Consider the following 16,810-nt stretch of genomic DNA (forward strand, 5'->3'; position numbering starts at 1 on the left):
AGTAAGTCATGCTGAAACAATTATTAACACTTTATTACGTTAATAAATATTCTCTTTCTCACGACTTGCTTAGAAACGACGCCTATAAAATATAAAAAATTCGATTTGGTCAATACACGAAGCTTCTATATATTTATTTCAATAGTAATAATTTTCAAAATTTTAATGTAACACAACCAGATAAATTTGTAACAAACAAAAATAAATATATTTATCCAACATGATTTTATTATCTCTAATCCTTCGTCCTTTTATATATTTAAAAAAAAAGTAACAGTACCGTATTCGTTATAATGACCTTTCACTATGTAGGATATGAATATATTCGGACGTTATACGCTGCAAATCCAAACCCAAAATTAAGTATTAAGTAACTTCTTGCAATAACGTAATTTGTATTCCGCAACTCATTCGACCCCTAAAGCATTTGTCTAATCATGTAGTTCAAAATGCCACCGTTCTTATAATACGTTAAATCTACTTCGGTGTCGAACCGTACGATTACATTGAACCTTTTTTTGCCATTATCCGTGGTAACGGTAATCACCTGGCCAGGCTGACAATTGTGAGGAATCGTTATATCGTATAACTCCAGCCCCGTCAATCCTAAAGACTCTGCAGTTTGCCCAGGTAGATATTGCAGCGGAATAATACCCATACCTACTAAATTTGACCTGCAAAAATATGAGAACAGCAATAAAATATCCTTATTCTCCAGAACCTTCTCAATAATTGTACGCTTCGATGATACCTTTTCACCAAAGGTTGTACATAACGATATCGAATAAAATTGTTTTTAGCGTAGTTTCGTAATTAGAAAATATATATTTACCTATGTATTCTTTCATACGATTCTGCTATAACAGCTCGAATTCCCAGAAGATACGGTCCCTTCGCGGCCCAATCTCTAGAAGATCCAGATCCGTATTCCTTACCCACAAGTATAATTAATGGCGTCTCGTCGTTTGCATACTTTTCAGCCGCGTCGAAAACATCCATCTACAAGTCAATCGGCAATTACGATCGTACATATTATATGTAGATTATTACTTGATTACAAGTTTCATACGAACCTCCTCGTTAGTAGGAATGTAAATAGTACGTGGTCCAGGTTTTCCAACGAACTTGTTCACCAGGCGAATGTTAGCGAATGTGCCTCGCGCCATCACAGCATCGTTCCCCCTACGCGACCCGTAAGAATTAAACTCCTTCGGCGTCAATCTACAAATAAAAGCAAAAATAATTCATGACAAATTATATTTTTTATATTTAAATTATACGAAACGTTGGCCGTTGTATATTCTAATTTCAAACGTACCCGTGACTCGCAAGGTATCGCGCCGCTGGTGAATTACGCGCGATGCTACCAGCTGGACTAATGTGATCCGTCGTAACAGAATCTCCAAGATTGAGAAGAACACGTGCCCTTCTCACTGGTTTCAATTCTGGTAGTTGCTGAACGTAATCGAAATCATTTATTTATTTTAAAACAAACTTACACCTAATATTTCTCTTAAATTTCTTAAACGAACCTTATATAAACTATCGAAGTACGGTGGATTCTTGATGTAGGTGGAAGTCGGATCCCACGGATACAGTTTACCGTCAGGGGCTGCCAAAGTTGCCCAACTGTTGCTGCCTACCTCTATCTTGCTGTAAACTTCTTTGAACATAGCTGGTATCACGTATTTTTGTTCGACAGCTTGAATAGTTGCTCTCGTAGGCCAGATGTCTTGTAAATATATCGGAGTACCATCCCCTCGACGCCCTAAAAATGTTCCATATTGTTATAAACCAGCAATGACTCATCATGGTTTAGGAGAAGACGTCTGTTTACCCAGTGGCTCCGTTTCGAAGTCTATGTCCACTGTTCCAGCTATGGCGTAAGCAATTACTAACAACGGTGACGCCAGGTAATTTGCTCGTGTATGAGGATGAATTCTACCCTCGAAGTTTCGGTTGCCAGACAAGACGCCGCAGCATATGAGTTCGTTCTGATTAAATGAAGGTAATGGCGGTTGAGGTCAAGATTAAAATTAAAACTTAAGAATAGGGCGACTGAAGCAAACGAGAAGTCATATTGTTACCTTATCAATAGTGTCGGCGATGACGTCAGGGAGAGGACCACTATTACCGATACAAGTCATACACCCGTAACCGACAATGTCGAACCCTAATTTGGTCAGGTAAGGAACCACTCCACTTTCCTCCAGGTAATAAGTGACGACGCCTGATCCAGGAGACAATGATGTCTTTATATAGGGTGCTACGGTCAAACCAGCTTCGACGGCATTCTTTGCAAGAAGACCTAAAATTCAAACAATACTCATTCGACTTTACATCTCAGTTTAACGATAAATGAATTTTAAGAGACGTCGCATCACACGTGGAATGTAGATTCTATATTATACATCTAAGAAAGATCCTAAACGTTCTCATTTACCTGCTCCAAGCATGACACTGGGATTGCTAGTATTAGTACAGCTTGTAATTGCAGCAATAACCACCGAGCCGTGTCTTAATTTGTAATCCTTGCCTTCGAACTCGAACATAGCTACGGAATCTACCTTTTCGGGGCTTAAGCCGTACCCCTTGAATCCTACCTGAAAATGAAAATCCTTTATTGTCCCCTGTAATTAATACAGCTATTCAAAACTCTGAGAACAGGTTCAAACGTTTAACAAAATTTCGAACTACAAACTAGTAAATCTAACAAGAGAAAATTATAGTTAAGATTAATCGAAAAGTTCACGAAGTAGACACCTGAAATTTTTCATTCAGAACAGTTTGACGACCCAAGAATGTGAATGAACTTTCAGCATCTAGAATTCATTATCCAACAAATGATTCGCTGAAGAAGCATTTTCGCATGACCGGCCAGCAGTTCTACGTTTGTTTCAACATTCAATACTCAAAGCACAAGCTCGCTGTGGCGACATAATTATTTTTACATCCTCTGAATTAAGAGTCTATTTAATTGCAATAAAACATATGTACATGTATATACAGTCAGAATATTCTGAAGATCTTCATACCAGAAAACCGAACGTAGATAAAGGCTTGTACAAGACTCTAAAATTGTTTCCCTTTTTTCAGAGGTTCCAATACTTGGTAAATTGCAGTATTCATTTAAGAACTCGTTGGGAGGCTATTGAAGGTATTGTAATCGCTTCTTGGAAGGTAAGCCAATCTAAGACGACGCCTAAATATCCAAGGGTAAACCCTGGCCTGTGAGGGATACTCATTGTTTTGTACTATTAGACGTTCGACGTCATCGTCTGGGCTTTTCCTCGCGCCGAGGGTTGCTTTCATAAATTCTACAACCGTCGAGCACTGTTACTTCTCCATTCTTTAAACTTTGCGGAAATAGATACAATTGAAAAGGAGGAAACCTTCGCGACGATGGGCTATTTATCATAGAGACGCTAGAAAAACAATCTGCCACCCCACTAAAATTTTAAATATTAATTGCAAAAACAGATTCACGATTGTAATAGCGTACAGGTTCATAATTGCGAAAACGAGCGTAGAGAAATTTATAATTGCAAAAAGTCGCCAGGAATGGTGGTAACTTGATAGCAAGACCAATCGTTGCAATACGAAGCATGGCAAATATCTGTATATAAGACTACAGTTTGCAACAAAATGTGTGGAGCTTCGCAAAACTAACAGCTGTTGTATCAGCAATTTTAGCGAGGTTGCACGACGTTCTTGGCTTCGCTGAAGACAGTGGCCTGAGTTATCTGCGAAATTAAAGATCGATCGATCATCGTTAACTATACAAAATCATTTTCTTTCGTCGAGGATCATTCCTAGATTAACAATTTTATGATAGATGTTAATATGGAGAACATTTAGTATACGTTTTTTTCTTATTGTAATAGTTGTAATCGCATTGCATTGGTATACGTACATATCGTAACAGTAACACTGTTGAAAATTGATACAAAGTACGAGCAGTATCAATACTTTTGAACAGGTATCCAAATAATTTAATATAAAGTGATACTTCATTATCAGACATAGTAACAATATATAATATATACTCGAAGAAGAGAACATTGGATTTGATGTAGAAGAAATGTTAGCTCTCTAATTCACGTGCATGAGTTTTCAGCAAATGTCCTTGCCGTGATAGCATAGTAACGCGATTCCGATGTTGAAACATCTTTCAATAGAAATCGATCGATCTCTTGTTTTTAAAATCACAAGCGCTCGTTGCTGCTTTATCACGTTCGCGCGATTACCATTTCCAATTTGAAAGTACAGTCAGTGCTTCGCAATTGAAATACAATAATCTACCAACGGATCGTTTGATTTTCATGTATTATTTTCTAGTCTTTCTTTGTGTGCACATAACTAGTTCATAGATTGATCCATGTAATCAACAACATTGTCTTTGTAAACAATGATTTCATGATTGTTTACTGTATTATCTAAGCGTCTTGACACTTTTGGGATAGAAAATCCTCGACTACCTGGACACGGATGATACAGTGGAAACTTGTAGAACGTTCACCGGGGTTGGTCAGGATGCACCGCTGTACTGGAGGAGTGGGGGGTGCTCCGGAACCCTATAAAGGTGACTCGACGAACGTGGAAGGTCATCAGTGTACAATTAACAGTGCGAGTGGTTCGTTATCGTCGCGATCGGAGTCAGAGTGCGGGTCTCCACGTTTCTGCTTTAGTATTTCGTTAAGTGCTTAAAGTTTAACGTATCGTGAAAATTGTATTCTCGACGTTCTTCTAAGAACAGAATTAGTATTAGTCATTTCGCTACAGTTTCATCTCTCAGAAACAAATTTCTTTGGTTCTTCGATATTTGCTCAACAAGTTTCGGAGATCTTCGTCCTTCCTGCAACCCACAGTCGAAGAACTCAAGAAGGAGATATTCTACAGTGGGGGTTGCTATCGGATGAAATCTCGTCCGGTGTGGGTGGAATTATAGCCTCACCGGGTAGGATTCATCCAATGTCTGCCCCTGTTCAGCGATAACATCAAGCTCCACAGGGATATTCGACGTCTTGTTATCAGGGGCGAAGTATTCGTCTAGTGAAACGCTGGAACAAAGTCGTGACTAGATCGAAATACTCGTCCCTGATGCCGAGATTAATCAGCATCGACGTGACCATCGAGCCTCAATGTCTTCTCAAACGTCCCGTTTATTTTTCTTTGGTGATCTAACTGTATGGTGAATCGAAAGATCATAAAGCTAGATCAGCAAGGCAAAGTGTACGAGACATAGCATCACGGACTCAACGTACTCTGTCGTACAGAGACCAAGGAAGGTAACGGAGAATTTTGTCTACATTTGACTGGAAACTTTGCGTTTCTGGTGTTCCATGGGATTCCAATGTCTGCAAAACTGCTTTCAACATGCACAACAGAGCACAGCTTTCGGATGAAAGAGTCTGGAGGAACTCTTGCTGCGATGTGTGCCATGAGAAATTCATATCACAGCAGTAGTTACCTGGGAGTCTTTCATTTTTGTTCAACACCTTTGTAACAATGAAAAACACTGGGAAACAGCACTTTTGTTGATATTCCGAGTACAGGATGGGATGAACGTAATCCCGTTTGACGATATGATTGATCGTCACTGGGTTATGTTTGTCCCATACGAGTACTAACTAGTCATCGCCTGGGTACCTTGCACTATCGCTAAACGCTTGCACCGCTGATGTCGAATTCTTATGTTACATTATATGATAATTTTTAAATAGTTTTTACCTTGTTTGTAAGGCATTTCTTGAAGTCACTTTTCATGTCTACCACGGATACACGATCATGGGGCCTTTTTGGACCACTCACGCTAGACACCACGGTACTTAGATCCAGCGTCACTACTTCTGAGAACTTGGGATCTTGGCTTTCGTCGTCGTAGTTCCTCAACATGCGTATGGTGGTCAAATACTTCTCGATTCGATTGATGTGGTCTTCATCTCTGCCTGTAGAGGACAATTTCATAAGCAATTCTTTTTTCTATTCGACTATGATTTTAAGAATGTTCCAGCGTTACCTGTTTGTCTCAGATAATTTAAACTCTGCTGATCAACTGGGAAGAAACCAACTGTAGCGCCATATTCTGGACACATGTTCGATATCGTGGCACGATCCGCGATGCTTAGCTGAGATACACCTGGTCCGAAGAATTCTACAAACTTCCCAACTACTCCAATTTGTCGCAAATTCTGCAAGTACACGAGAATATCTGTTGAGAAATAGTTGCACCAGGTGCGAGTTTTATTTGTACTTGAAAAATTTGTACCTTCGTGATTGTGAGAACAAGATCGGTCGAAGTAGCGTACTGGTTCAAAACTCCTTCTAATCTATATCCTACAACTTTTGGTAGTAACATCGATATCGCTTGTCCTAACATAACAGCTTCAGCTTCGATTCCTCCAACACCCCATCCTAGTACACCGAGACCATTGATCATAGTTGTATGAGAGTCTGTTCCAACCACACTATCGGGATAGAGCAAGCCATTGGTACTGAATACAACTCTCGCTAGGTATTCTAAATTAACTTGGTGCACTATTCCACTTCCTGGAGGTACGATCAACATATTTTCGAATGCTTTGGCTCCCCATTTTAAAAACATGAAACGTTCCTTGTTTCTCTCAAATTCAAGATCCTCATTCTTTTTAAGAGCGTCGTTGCTAGAAAAAAGATGCGATCCTTATCAAAACTCTTATCTTCTTTACTTCAGACAACTACTATCTGTTATGAATATGAACGCATTATCTTTCTGCTAATTTTAATTTCAAATGAAGCATAACTATTTTTAGACTTTGATTCAAAGTAGTTATATAATCATAAGTTCATTTTTGTTAAAAAAAAAAACGAACTTATGTTTAGATCCAGAAAATTTTTTTAGCTTAATTTACCTTCTAATAAAATCAACTTGTATCGAATGATCGATAACAAGATCTGACGGGCAAATAGGGTTTATTTTATCTGGATCACCTCCCAATCTTTTAACAGCATCTCTCATAGCAGCGAAATCCACCACTGCTGGCACCCCAGTGAAATCCTGTTATAATTTATGTAATTTAAAATGCACGTTAACTTGAATGTAACTTAAAGACTCATCTATGTTTTATAATTAATTAAATATAATTTGTAATAATTTTATACACACCTGTAATATTACTCTAGATGGTTTGAAAGCTAATTCCACTCCTTCATTGTGAGTCTGGTTAACTTCCCAATTTAATATTTTATCAACATCAGATGTCTTTACTTGAAACTCGTCGCAATTCCTAACAGCACTTTCCAGGAGAACTCTAACCGAGAATGGTAACCTGTCTACACAGATCATTGAACATAATTATACTTCTTTAATCTGGTCAGTGTATACAAATGCTCTAAAGCATTCGATTATTCATAGATATTTACCATATTTCTTTCCAAAATGAGTGACGTCATAGTATTTGTATTCCTTTGATCCAACTTTAATGGACTTGAGTATGTTGTTAAATGGATTATCTTCTGAAAATCAATGAAATTCATTCATTCTTGTACAGAATTATAACATAAATATTGTAAAATAAAATAAATAAATTTATTTAAAATTTGTTATTAAAACTTATAGAGAACTTTTATAAATATAAGAATTTGTTACAAAGCATGCACAGAAGGTCTTTAAGTTTTGACTCAGAAAAGGTATTCTATCGAATTGTTTATACATAGCAATCCAATTGACAATTCATATTCAAATATCTACACTCGTATCTTTACACTATGATATAAATTTATCGTTGCAATACATTATTTATTATAATTAAAAGTGACTTAATGAGAATTATATCAAATTTCACTTCATTTGTCACACACGATGAGGGAGAAACAAGGGAGACCAATTTGACACATTGCTTCGAAACAAATGAACACACAAAAAAAACATTACAATTTAATTACTTGTCACACGTAACAGGTGTCACAATTAATGCAATCACAACTCGTGTCAAGCGTCACGTTTATAATTGCATTTCTCTTAATTCATGTAACAGAACAATCACAAATTTAGTATTGCCGCGCGTTGTCACGAGAAAATGATATAAGTACACAGAATTCGAGACGTTTCTTTTGCGGTGTTTTCTCTTAAATTAGAACAGCATTCATAAATTATACAAATCTAATACTATAATAAATGGAGCGATATTTCTATTCTCTCGTAAAAGATGGCTAAATTAAACGACTAAATTGAAGATGACATGTATTATTTTCGCTAATATTTACATGTATTTCTTAAAATAACTAGGAGCAAACAAAGTGGTTCTTCACACTTACCAGCCATGATTGTCACTGTAGAAGTCACGTCGTCCAGTTTGCTTACGAGGTGATAGTATTTATACAGGGTGACGCAAAGAGTTTCTTTTCGCGAGTAAACATGGTATTTTGATGTAGTAAAACATGAGGTAATATTACAATGGGAATACTTATTTACGAGTTTAATTCAACGGCGTGAAAAGTCGAGCAAAAGTATCGAAGTTTGCTAAAATTAATGCGCTAGAATTAAATAAAGATATTTTATCCGTAATTGTATATGAAAAATATTGAGGTATGAATTGAGGTATTTTGAATACATTCCTGCGACGATTTCATAATATTTAGCAATAGTTTGCACGAATGCGAACAAAACCACATTGTAGCAACGTTGTTATGAAATTTTTGATACTCCATTAAATATTTCGCATTTTGCAAAAAAAAAAACTCCTGTAATATTTCATATGCTATATGGCCAGTTGACTTAATTAAGTTTGCAACTCTGATTCGAAGACTAAAACTGAATATAAACTGTAAAGAATGTAGGATTAAAGTTCGACGAGAAGGATAGACAGGAATAGATTAAGATCCGCTTCGTCTTCTTGCATGCAATTTTCTTGCACAATTTATAACAAAGTTAGTTGAATCGCCTATAGGCGATATTATTATAATGACATAATCTATTTTTATTTATACACGAAGGAATAATTCATAAAATCATCGAGTTAATCTTAATAACAGCGCTTCGTGATATGATCTATTCTTATTTATAAATGAAGGAATAATTAACCCTTATTTGAATACGTGTTTATGTTCAAAGTTCTAACGCGCGTTGTAGAATTTCGAAAGAATCGAGATAATGGATGAAATATTCCATTATAGGTGTTTTACGATAACCTCTGGAATATCTTCGCCGAAATACCTTATCACTATACTCTATGCTAATGAATGGCCTTCTGTACTGCTTATAAGAAACAATAATAACAATACTGTTATGAATATTCATATTTTGCGACTAGATTGTGACATTGTAAATATGAAAATTGAACATAACCCCAAAGAATGTAATAATAAACAAAAAGTACATTTACTGGCAATATTGTGTACATTCTTATCATATTATAATTGCACAGTATACAAAATTCATCTCAGCTTTCAATCTTTGAACCTATATATACATCAGTAGCGTCATTAGATATTTTGGAACCCTTGATGAGACAATATAAGAAAACTTCATTATAAAATAGTTGTTTTCCTATACCAACTTTTTATTACAGTAAGTTATACTTACAATGTAAATATGTATCCCTAAACAAGAATCCAAAGTAAACAAGGCTAATCTTACAATTAGTTACAGCCCTGGCATCCTTTGTTCCTAATACTTATTTCTTGCATACCCTGTATATGGTCGATAGGTCGATAGTAAATTCTCGAACACTATATCGAATAATATGATTACCTGTTGCGGCATAGTTCTGATTGGTTTTTATATGTAAACGTAACAAATCCCAATAGTTCGTTTGTGACTATTTGTGACAGATACGTCAAATCGAATTGCTTCCAGTAAATATTTAATTCTTGTCGAAAGTAGTTTATTAACACAAACTAAGACATGGAGAAAAACTTAGAAAAAACGCTGGATGACGTGTAAGTTAAATAGAAGAATAGATATTACTCTCGTGGAAGGAGAAGCATATTAATAGTTGTTTATATTATTACTCACAATGTCAACATTTGTATAACATGGTATTTCTGTTAGCATGCATCGGATTCTATTGAAATTTGTATCAGTTGACGAACAATTTTGTCATAAAACTGTTAAATGATCACAAATCTTATTTATAGAAATAATACTGATGGCATAATTGGCTGCGTTTTGGCTGACCATGCAGGATTATGTTTAGGAGGTATTTCTTTTAAACGATATTTCCAATTCAATATAAACATAAAATAACATAATAAAATACAAATATTTTTAGTTAAAGGGAATGCATCTACAGAGAGCGCAGGAATAATTGCAGCTATCGCGGATCAAGTTGCAAAATTGGAGCCCAAACAGTCTGCTCCAATCATATGTCTTCAGAATGATAGCAGGTAACAAGACAAATTTTTATACTTTAATATTTTATATTCTTTGTAATTGGAAGAAAATTGATGCTAAGTTTAAATTATTAACTGAGGAATTTATTAAAACAACATTGAAACTGAACAAGTTTTTTTAAATAAAAGGATGTAGTTAATAATAAATACGAAAAACATTATAAATAACTTTGTAGGATATGCCTTATACAACGTCAAGGTCCTGTTGTAGGTGCAATTTATAAGGATGTCTCTGTGTAAAATAATTTCTGTTACTCGAACTAATAATACTGGTTATATTTAAGCTAAGTCCATTATGTTTAGAACTATCTTGTTAAATATATATATGTATATACATGTATATACATAAACTCTGAATAAATAATTTTTATGTAACTTCGTTGAGATAAAGGAGCTTACACTTGGTTGATTTGAACTATAACAGTATAGAAAATATGTAATTATTAAATTTTATAAGGTTTACATTAGTTCTGCACTGCAGCACCTTTGTAAATAATTTGTATGTAAATATCAATAAACCATCATCATCAACAAAGTTAAGGTCAGTCGCTTTTCTTGTGTCTATTTCTGCGCTCGTACCACTTGTTTGTACCGAGCCTAATTAGATCGTGATGCTCATAGATCCAAGACACAAGTACAACTATAAACAGTATTACTCCGATAATTAGATGTAAGACTTTATCGTCAGGGAAGAAGTAAGTCTGAAACGTACAAAGTTTAAAATGTTAATCCAACACTTTCCAATAATACTTGGGAAGTTATGGAATGATCCTCTTACATGAGACACATTGGTGACTAAAGCTGCTATAAAAAGAGAAGCGGAAAACATTGGCTTTGGTACTAATCCACGTAATGGACGGTATATCGTATCTTTATATCTTCTGTTGATGAAAATGGTTGAGTGGACAATTCTTAGGCTCATATTTACGCAATTTCCAAGGATGAAACCAACTGGTCCGAACCAAATGGCAAATAAGTACGATGCACCTAAGAATGCGATCGACTCGTAAATCATAATTAAATTGCTTTTGTTTATAGTTGCACTGTCAGCTGTTGCATTCGTGTAACATTCTGTTACTCCATTTATTCCCAACAATAGAATAGCCAAGCAATGCGCTCGCATTAAAAGAATTGGTAGATGCGAAGTCAACTTTGCACCGCCGTACAACCATAAAAGAGTGCTCGAGTAAGACTGTCCAAACACCAAAACGACCAAACCGATAGACGTGACGGCTGAACATAAATGTGTAAGAACATTTACGCTTTCTTGAATTTTTACCTAAAGCACATATTTTATTAATTACTCCATAATGATGTGTATCGTATTTCTACCTCTCGTCAGCTACTTACAGGATTTTGATCATTAATTGGTTTGTCACGTTTGATCATTTGGGTAAAATAGAAATACCCACTCTCCTCTATTGGACGGAAAATAAATCTTGCTGCTAGAGAACCTAGATTGTTCACAATTTCGTATGTTCCCTTTAAAAACACGAAAACAGTGTTAATTTTTTAAACAAGAAGGATAATTAAATACTTATCTGTAATTAAATACCTGTTCAGTGAATGTTAATACTGGCATTACTGTCATAATTAATCTTTCTCCTTCAGTCAGAATTTGTTTTAAAATTCCTTGTCTAAAGAAACTCCATGTAAGGATAGTCAATTTTTTATCTAAGTACGATTCCTAAAAGATAACTATTTGTACAAGCGCTATATATACGAGATGCGTTTTAATACATACTTTGTTCTCTAGATATCCAGGCAAAAAGTCTTTTACTGTTTCGAATGGAAATTCTCTCACGACGTATTCGTCGCTATTGTCTTTTATCGACATTCTTCTCTTTAACTTACACTTATTCATTTTTTTAATATAATAATGAAAATATGCATAGTGACTAGTAGTATAAAATATTGCCGCGATTAGTTGAGCTGCGCCAAATGCGAATAACGCATTTTCTGGATTGTGAAGTATCAATGGTACAAACGTCATGGTACGAATGGCGATCATGATAGTATCGAGTATAATCTAAAAAAATTAAAAAAATTATTTCTTACAACAGGATAGATAGAATCAATTCAAACAGTTTTAAGTCGAGTTCTTACTTTCAGCCTAACAAACAAAAATGCACTTGCAACCAGTTGTACAATTAAAGATGACAATTCGATAATACAAGATAAAGCAACTGCCCAAACTGCAAATGTGTAATATGGCGGTAATGCTTCAGCTGTTGATAAGATAGAAAGCCAGATATATCCAAATGTTACAGACATTAGAAAGCAAATAGGAACCCTGTAAAAATATTATAAAGTGTGTTTCAGTGTTATTAAGTGTTATTATATAGTTTAGGATTATTTTGTTTTGAGAACTAACGTCATCCATAATAAATTAACAACTTGGGCCCAATTATGTTCTGCTGTGTTTGTTAAACATGCTTTCATGAATGGTTCTCTGGATAAGAATAGGATCATTGATTCCAGCAGCAGCAATCTAACATTTATAACTCCCAGAACTGCTTGGCCCACGTGTCGGACAACAAAAGCATTTAAAACAAACGTGACACCTCGACATAGGATCTACAAATAAAATTGTTATAATTACTATGTGCTACAATTCCTTGGAGATTTATTATATTGAAGAAATAATTCTTCCAGATTATCAGTAATTAGATATAGTAATTTAAAATATCGATAATATTAGTATTGTTTGCTTTTACAGTAAGTCCTCCAGTTACACAATTTTGGGTTGTATAAAATCATTGATACAGAGTTTGCCAAATAAAGTTTCTTTGTCTTTTTTATAATAGAATATGTATAAGATAGTACACCAAATGTATTGTAGGCAGAATCAGAGCAGGGTCAAATTTCACAAGGCTTGCAACTAATACTTTTCGCAAGTAAAAATTATTTGACAGTATCTACATTCCCCTCTCTCTAATAGTGTCAATTATTCTTGAACCATATTTGATCTTTCTTCCTAGAAATACAGTGGATTTATACAATTTAATTCGGAAATCTTTAAAATGAATAAATAGCGTAAGTCGAGGATTTGCTGTAAAGGTAAAATAAAGCTTTTCAATGAAACCGAAACGACAGTTCTCGCCATGAAATAATTACGATAGTTCGAACGGTCGTTACGTTGGTAAAATACCTGAAACACAATATTGAAGGAAGCATTTTCCAAGCTGCTTTTCAAAATGGTTTGCGACATTTTTCTGGACGATCGTGCGAAAGTATAAATCTTTCGAGATTCCCGCCCAAAGTGGTGTCAACGAAATTTCGAGGTTATGTGAACACTTTAATGATACCTAAAACATCAATTTGATCATTTTTCGGAAATTTCCTTCGCGCTCCCGACCGACCAGAATACAGCAAATAGAAAAGCCAAGAATTTCCTCATACTGAATCCAACGGCTTTCATGACGTAATTGCGTCGTGATCCCCTATATATATGTAATATATCGCGTCTAGTAATATTCTCTCACGCATCTTCGTCTATTTTTGTGTTTTCGCTAGTGAGAAATTGCCCTAAAAAACAAAAGCCTCTCCTAACCTATAATAAGACAGTGGTTTGTTCAGTTTGGTTCGGTTTCGTAGCGTACGAGGTTAGGTTAGGTACGAGCTAGCAGACTACGGTGGACTACGGTTAGCTACGGTATCGACAGTTATAACTGGTTACAACGAAAGTAAACGACGGTTAACTTGTGATGTCGTTACATAATAAATACACGTGCTCGTTGATAACGCGTAGCAATTTCGTTAACGTCTACGAACAATCGTAAAATCTTAAAGCACATATCGCACTTGTACTTCCCATAAATCGTGTTCAACGTTCTGTCAAATAGCTCTTTACAATGGTTAATCTTTCGAACGATACTTTTTAGCTTATTAATTTAGCAACACGTTTAAATCGTTTCATTAGTATGTTTCACAAGTCTTGAAAATGTTAACGCGATAAGAAACTATAACACTAACCAGAAATGTTGCACGACAAGAATTTCGAGGGGAACACAGACACGATAAATGTTATCCTCACATCATCTATCGTAAGTAAACAATTCATATTTGCGTAATTAGTATAAGATCGATTTGTACGCGTGTTAGTTACTGCTATCACTAATCCACGTGTCAGATTTTTTTTTCGTTGTCAGTAGATTCGTGAAGATTATTCAGTGATCATTTTCTTACGATTTTATTCAGAATCCGGACTTCGATGTTGAGGTGGAATTTTTTCTACGAGTGTTTATCGCTTGCTTAAAATTATTTCAGGTGGACATATATCAGTATTGCAAAAATTTTAATGTTAATTGTACATAAGTTCTCGAAAAAACAGGCGTTTCTTATTCTGTCCTGGATTTTACGAAGATATTTTAAAGTAATTTTAATTTTAGATAATTTCCTCTTAACGTAACGTACGAAAATTATTAAGAAAGAAAATTGTCACAAAGAAATAATTTTTTTAGCACCATATTTTTTCGATATCTTAAGATTACCGACATTTTTACTAACGCAGTAATGTAGCTAATTAAAAAAAAGAATTTAAACGCGTAGATATATGCTGACCTTTACATAACTTTAAATTATCAAATTCACATGTACAGATGTGACAACAAAGCAATTGTACTTAATAATATTAACATTGACTTTAGAAGAAAGTTTTCTAAATCGCAAATAAAATTAATATTTCACTTGAACAGACCTTGCGAATCTAGGTACCTCGTCAAAAAATAGTTTTAATTGTACCCCGCAACTTCTAATGCGATTCCTGCGTAAATCATGTTGCAGATGCATATTAAAATATTATTTTCAATTCACGACAGTCAGGTGCCCTCGCAGGAACCGTTTGCGACTTGACATTTTTCCCATTGGATACGCTTAAAACACGCTTGCAAAGCCAGCATGGTTTCATTAAATCTGGCGGTTTTAGACGGTTGTATCGGGGATTGGGTCCTGTGATGGCAGGATCCCCCCCGTCCGGTAAATTCCGATTAATCATACTTTTTCCAATCAACAAAAATAATTTCGTACTAATAAGCACATTACTTGCAGCTGCCATATTCTTTATAACTTACGACGGAATCAAAGAAGTTTTACAACCTCACATACCTCAACAGTATCACTCGTTTATACATATGATCGCCGCGTCGTTTGGAGAAATGGTAAAATTTGTTTATATACGCTTAGATCCTAACAAGGATTGTTCACGAAGAAAAAAAATTAGTGGTCCTTCTGAATATCAGGATATTTCGTAGTTTTACATTTCTTTCTTTTTTTAAATTCTTTAATTCGAATACAATGGTGGGTTAAAGCTCAATTTTCTAAAAATACGATCTACCAAATTATATCACCAATATGATTTGAGATTCTACTAACAGGTCGCATGCCTTATTCGGGTCCCAGTAGAAGTAGTGAAACAAAGAAAACAAGCGCTTTTACACGATAGACAAAGATTAGCACTAAGAACTTTATACCGTGGCTATGGGAGCACTGTGCTTCGCGATTTACCGTTTGGTTTCGTTCAAATGCCCCTGTGGGAATATTTTAAACTCTGTTGGACACGACAAGCGGGCCGCGAATGTACACCTGTGGAAGGTGCCTTCTGTGGATCAGTATCAGGTAGAAAAAATAAAAATTGCATTTAATGTATAACCTATTTATAAACGCCGCAACGAAATATTTATGTAATCATTGATTTTTTTTATAGTGGCTATATCCGCGGCTGTGACGACGCCTTTGGACGTTGCAAAAACTAGAATAATGTTGTCGAATACGTCGGCAGATAAAGAGGAAGTAAAAATATCGATAATGTTGAAGGAGGTTTATCGAAGTTGTGGCATGAGAGGGTATAGACATTGTCAAATTTTGTATTGAAAATTATCATTGTTACGCAAATAATAATTGGTGCCTAACGTCCCTAGGCTTTTTGCAGGCTTTCTTCCAAGAGTGGGCGGCTTTACCATTAGCGGATTCGTTTTCTTTGGCGTTTATGAGAAAATTAGGGAAATCCTATCGCCGTAACGTTTTAAAAACTAAATATTGGTGACGGACACGTTTCTCGTCAAACACGTCATATTGCTCAATCAAGCGCACCAGCAAAGCATTTATTTATAGAGATTTATAACAAAAGGTAATGCCACTGTAATAAAAACGAATACAATTGTCTATTTTTTAAAATAATAATACATTGTTCCTTATAATATCTTTTATTATAGCTCTTAAAAGGGACCGCGATTTATCTTGGAATAAATTTTCTTTTACTAAAGAAAGGCACTGGATTAAATATAAGGCAAATTCGAATACTTGCACTTCACATTTTTATCGATGTTAGTAACACCATGTGTTATAACTTAATAAATTTTTGTCCATGACCTAGTCGTGACAAAGGTTGAAAATTACATTTTTAAAAGTGTATTGTCGGATCGTAATACGCTAACTTTAT

At 35.1% G+C, this 16,810-nt stretch overlaps 4 protein-coding genes across 6 annotated transcripts; 2 read left to right on the forward strand and 2 right to left on the reverse strand.

Moving 5' to 3' along the window:
* Positions 1–12: 12 nt before the first annotated feature.
* On the reverse strand, positions 13–8,317 carry LOC128891543 (cytoplasmic aconitate hydratase-like). Its single transcript, XM_054151107.1, has 15 exons — positions 8,296–8,317; positions 7,402–7,494; positions 7,145–7,311; positions 6,891–7,036; positions 6,269–6,662; positions 6,020–6,191; positions 5,731–5,948; positions 2,444–2,603; positions 2,088–2,308; positions 1,838–1,994; positions 1,533–1,768; positions 1,319–1,455; positions 1,074–1,221; positions 833–999; positions 13–674 (listed from the first exon to the last, which is right to left on the reverse strand). The coding sequence occupies exons 1-15, from the start codon at positions 8,300–8,302 to the stop codon at positions 419–421; spliced, it is 2,679 nt and encodes an 892-aa protein (XP_054007082.1). The 5' UTR covers positions 8,303–8,317; the 3' UTR covers positions 13–418.
* Positions 8,318–9,721: 1,404 nt separating this feature from the next.
* On the forward strand, positions 9,722–10,889 carry LOC128895589 (uncharacterized). The gene is made up of 4 exons (XM_054158310.1): positions 9,722–9,918; positions 10,117–10,178; positions 10,251–10,365; positions 10,548–10,889. The coding sequence occupies exons 1-4, from the start codon at positions 9,884–9,886 to the stop codon at positions 10,609–10,611; spliced, it is 276 nt and encodes a 91-aa protein (XP_054014285.1). The 5' UTR covers positions 9,722–9,883; the 3' UTR covers positions 10,612–10,889.
* A 22-nt stretch (positions 10,890–10,911) lies between these two features.
* Positions 10,912–13,907, reverse strand: LOC128895521 (protein RFT1 homolog). The gene is made up of 9 exons (XM_054158196.1): positions 13,774–13,907; positions 13,523–13,679; positions 12,746–12,948; positions 12,478–12,664; positions 12,116–12,400; positions 11,927–12,058; positions 11,722–11,853; positions 11,150–11,650; positions 10,912–11,072 (listed from the first exon to the last, which is right to left on the reverse strand). The coding sequence occupies exons 2-9, from the start codon at positions 13,580–13,582 to the stop codon at positions 10,914–10,916; spliced, it is 1,659 nt and encodes a 552-aa protein (XP_054014171.1). The 5' UTR covers positions 13,583–13,679; positions 13,774–13,907; the 3' UTR covers positions 10,912–10,913.
* A 90-nt stretch (positions 13,908–13,997) lies between these two features.
* On the forward strand, positions 13,998–16,718 carry LOC128895544 (S-adenosylmethionine mitochondrial carrier protein-like). Of its 3 annotated transcripts, none has more exons than XM_054158253.1 (7): positions 13,998–14,417; positions 15,192–15,348; positions 15,421–15,530; positions 15,747–15,987; positions 16,076–16,214; positions 16,290–16,498; positions 16,584–16,718. In XM_054158253.1, the coding sequence occupies exons 1-6, from the start codon at positions 14,352–14,354 to the stop codon at positions 16,387–16,389; spliced, it is 813 nt and encodes a 270-aa protein (XP_054014228.1). In that variant the 5' UTR covers positions 13,998–14,351; the 3' UTR covers positions 16,390–16,498; positions 16,584–16,718. The 3 variants fall into 3 exon arrangements, with proteins under 3 accessions (XP_054014228.1, XP_054014237.1, XP_054014219.1); XM_054158244.1 differs by lacking the exon at positions 13,998–14,417 and adding an exon at positions 14,448–14,746; XM_054158262.1 differs by lacking the exons at positions 13,998–14,417; positions 16,584–16,718 and adding an exon at positions 14,443–14,746 and having other exon boundaries at positions 16,301–16,475.
* Positions 16,719–16,810: the final 92 nt, after the last annotated feature.

Source organism: Hylaeus anthracinus, unplaced genomic scaffold (assembly GCF_026225885.1).
Source record: "Hylaeus anthracinus isolate JK02 unplaced genomic scaffold, UHH_iyHylAnth1.0_haploid 0, whole genome shotgun sequence".
Taxonomy (NCBI): Eukaryota; Metazoa; Arthropoda; class Insecta; order Hymenoptera; family Colletidae; genus Hylaeus; species Hylaeus anthracinus.

What these genes read in the sequence shown, in the direction of transcription:
- LOC128891543 (XM_054151107.1), bottom strand. An exon ending in CAGTGTCATGCTTGGAGCAG is followed by an intron (nt 2,309 to 2,443) that starts GTAAATGAGAAC and finishes TTTGAATTTTAG; the next exon opens with GTCTTCTTGCAAAGAATGCC. An exon ending in ACATTCCTACTAACGAGGAG is followed by an intron (nt 1,000 to 1,073) that starts GTTCGTATGAAA and finishes ATTGACTTGTAG; the next exon opens with ATGGATGTTTTCGACGCGGC.
- LOC128895589 (XM_054158310.1), top strand. Translation starts at nt 9,884, where the DNA reads ATGGAGAAAAACTTAGAAAAAACGCTGGATGACGT. An exon ending in GAAAAAACGCTGGATGACGT is followed by an intron (nt 9,919 to 10,116) that starts GTAAGTTAAATA and finishes TCTTATTTATAG; the next exon opens with AAATAATACTGATGGCATAA. An exon ending in TGCAGGATTATGTTTAGGAG is followed by an intron (nt 10,179 to 10,250) that starts GTATTTCTTTTA and finishes AAATATTTTTAG; the next exon opens with TTAAAGGGAATGCATCTACA.
- LOC128895521 (XM_054158196.1), bottom strand. Translation starts at nt 13,582, where the DNA reads ATGTCGCAAACCATTTTGAAAAGCAGCTTGGAAAATGCTTCCTTCAAT. An exon ending in TATTAACATTCACTGAACAG is followed by an intron (nt 11,854 to 11,926) that starts GTATTTAATTAC and finishes GTGTTTTTAAAG; the next exon opens with GGAACATACGAAATTGTGAA. An exon ending in CAATTAATGATCAAAATCCT is followed by an intron (nt 11,651 to 11,721) that starts GTAAGTAGCTGA and finishes TATGTGCTTTAG; the next exon opens with GTAAAAATTCAAGAAAGCGT.
- LOC128895544 (XM_054158244.1), top strand. Translation starts at nt 14,672, where the DNA reads ATGTTAATTGTACATAAGTTCTCGAAAAAACAGGCGTTTCTTATTCTG. An exon ending in TTTTACGAAGATATTTTAAA is followed by an intron (nt 14,747 to 15,191) that starts GTAATTTTAATT and finishes AATTCACGACAG; the next exon opens with TCAGGTGCCCTCGCAGGAAC. An exon ending in CCGCGTCGTTTGGAGAAATG is followed by an intron (nt 15,531 to 15,746) that starts GTAAAATTTGTT and finishes TTCTACTAACAG; the next exon opens with GTCGCATGCCTTATTCGGGT.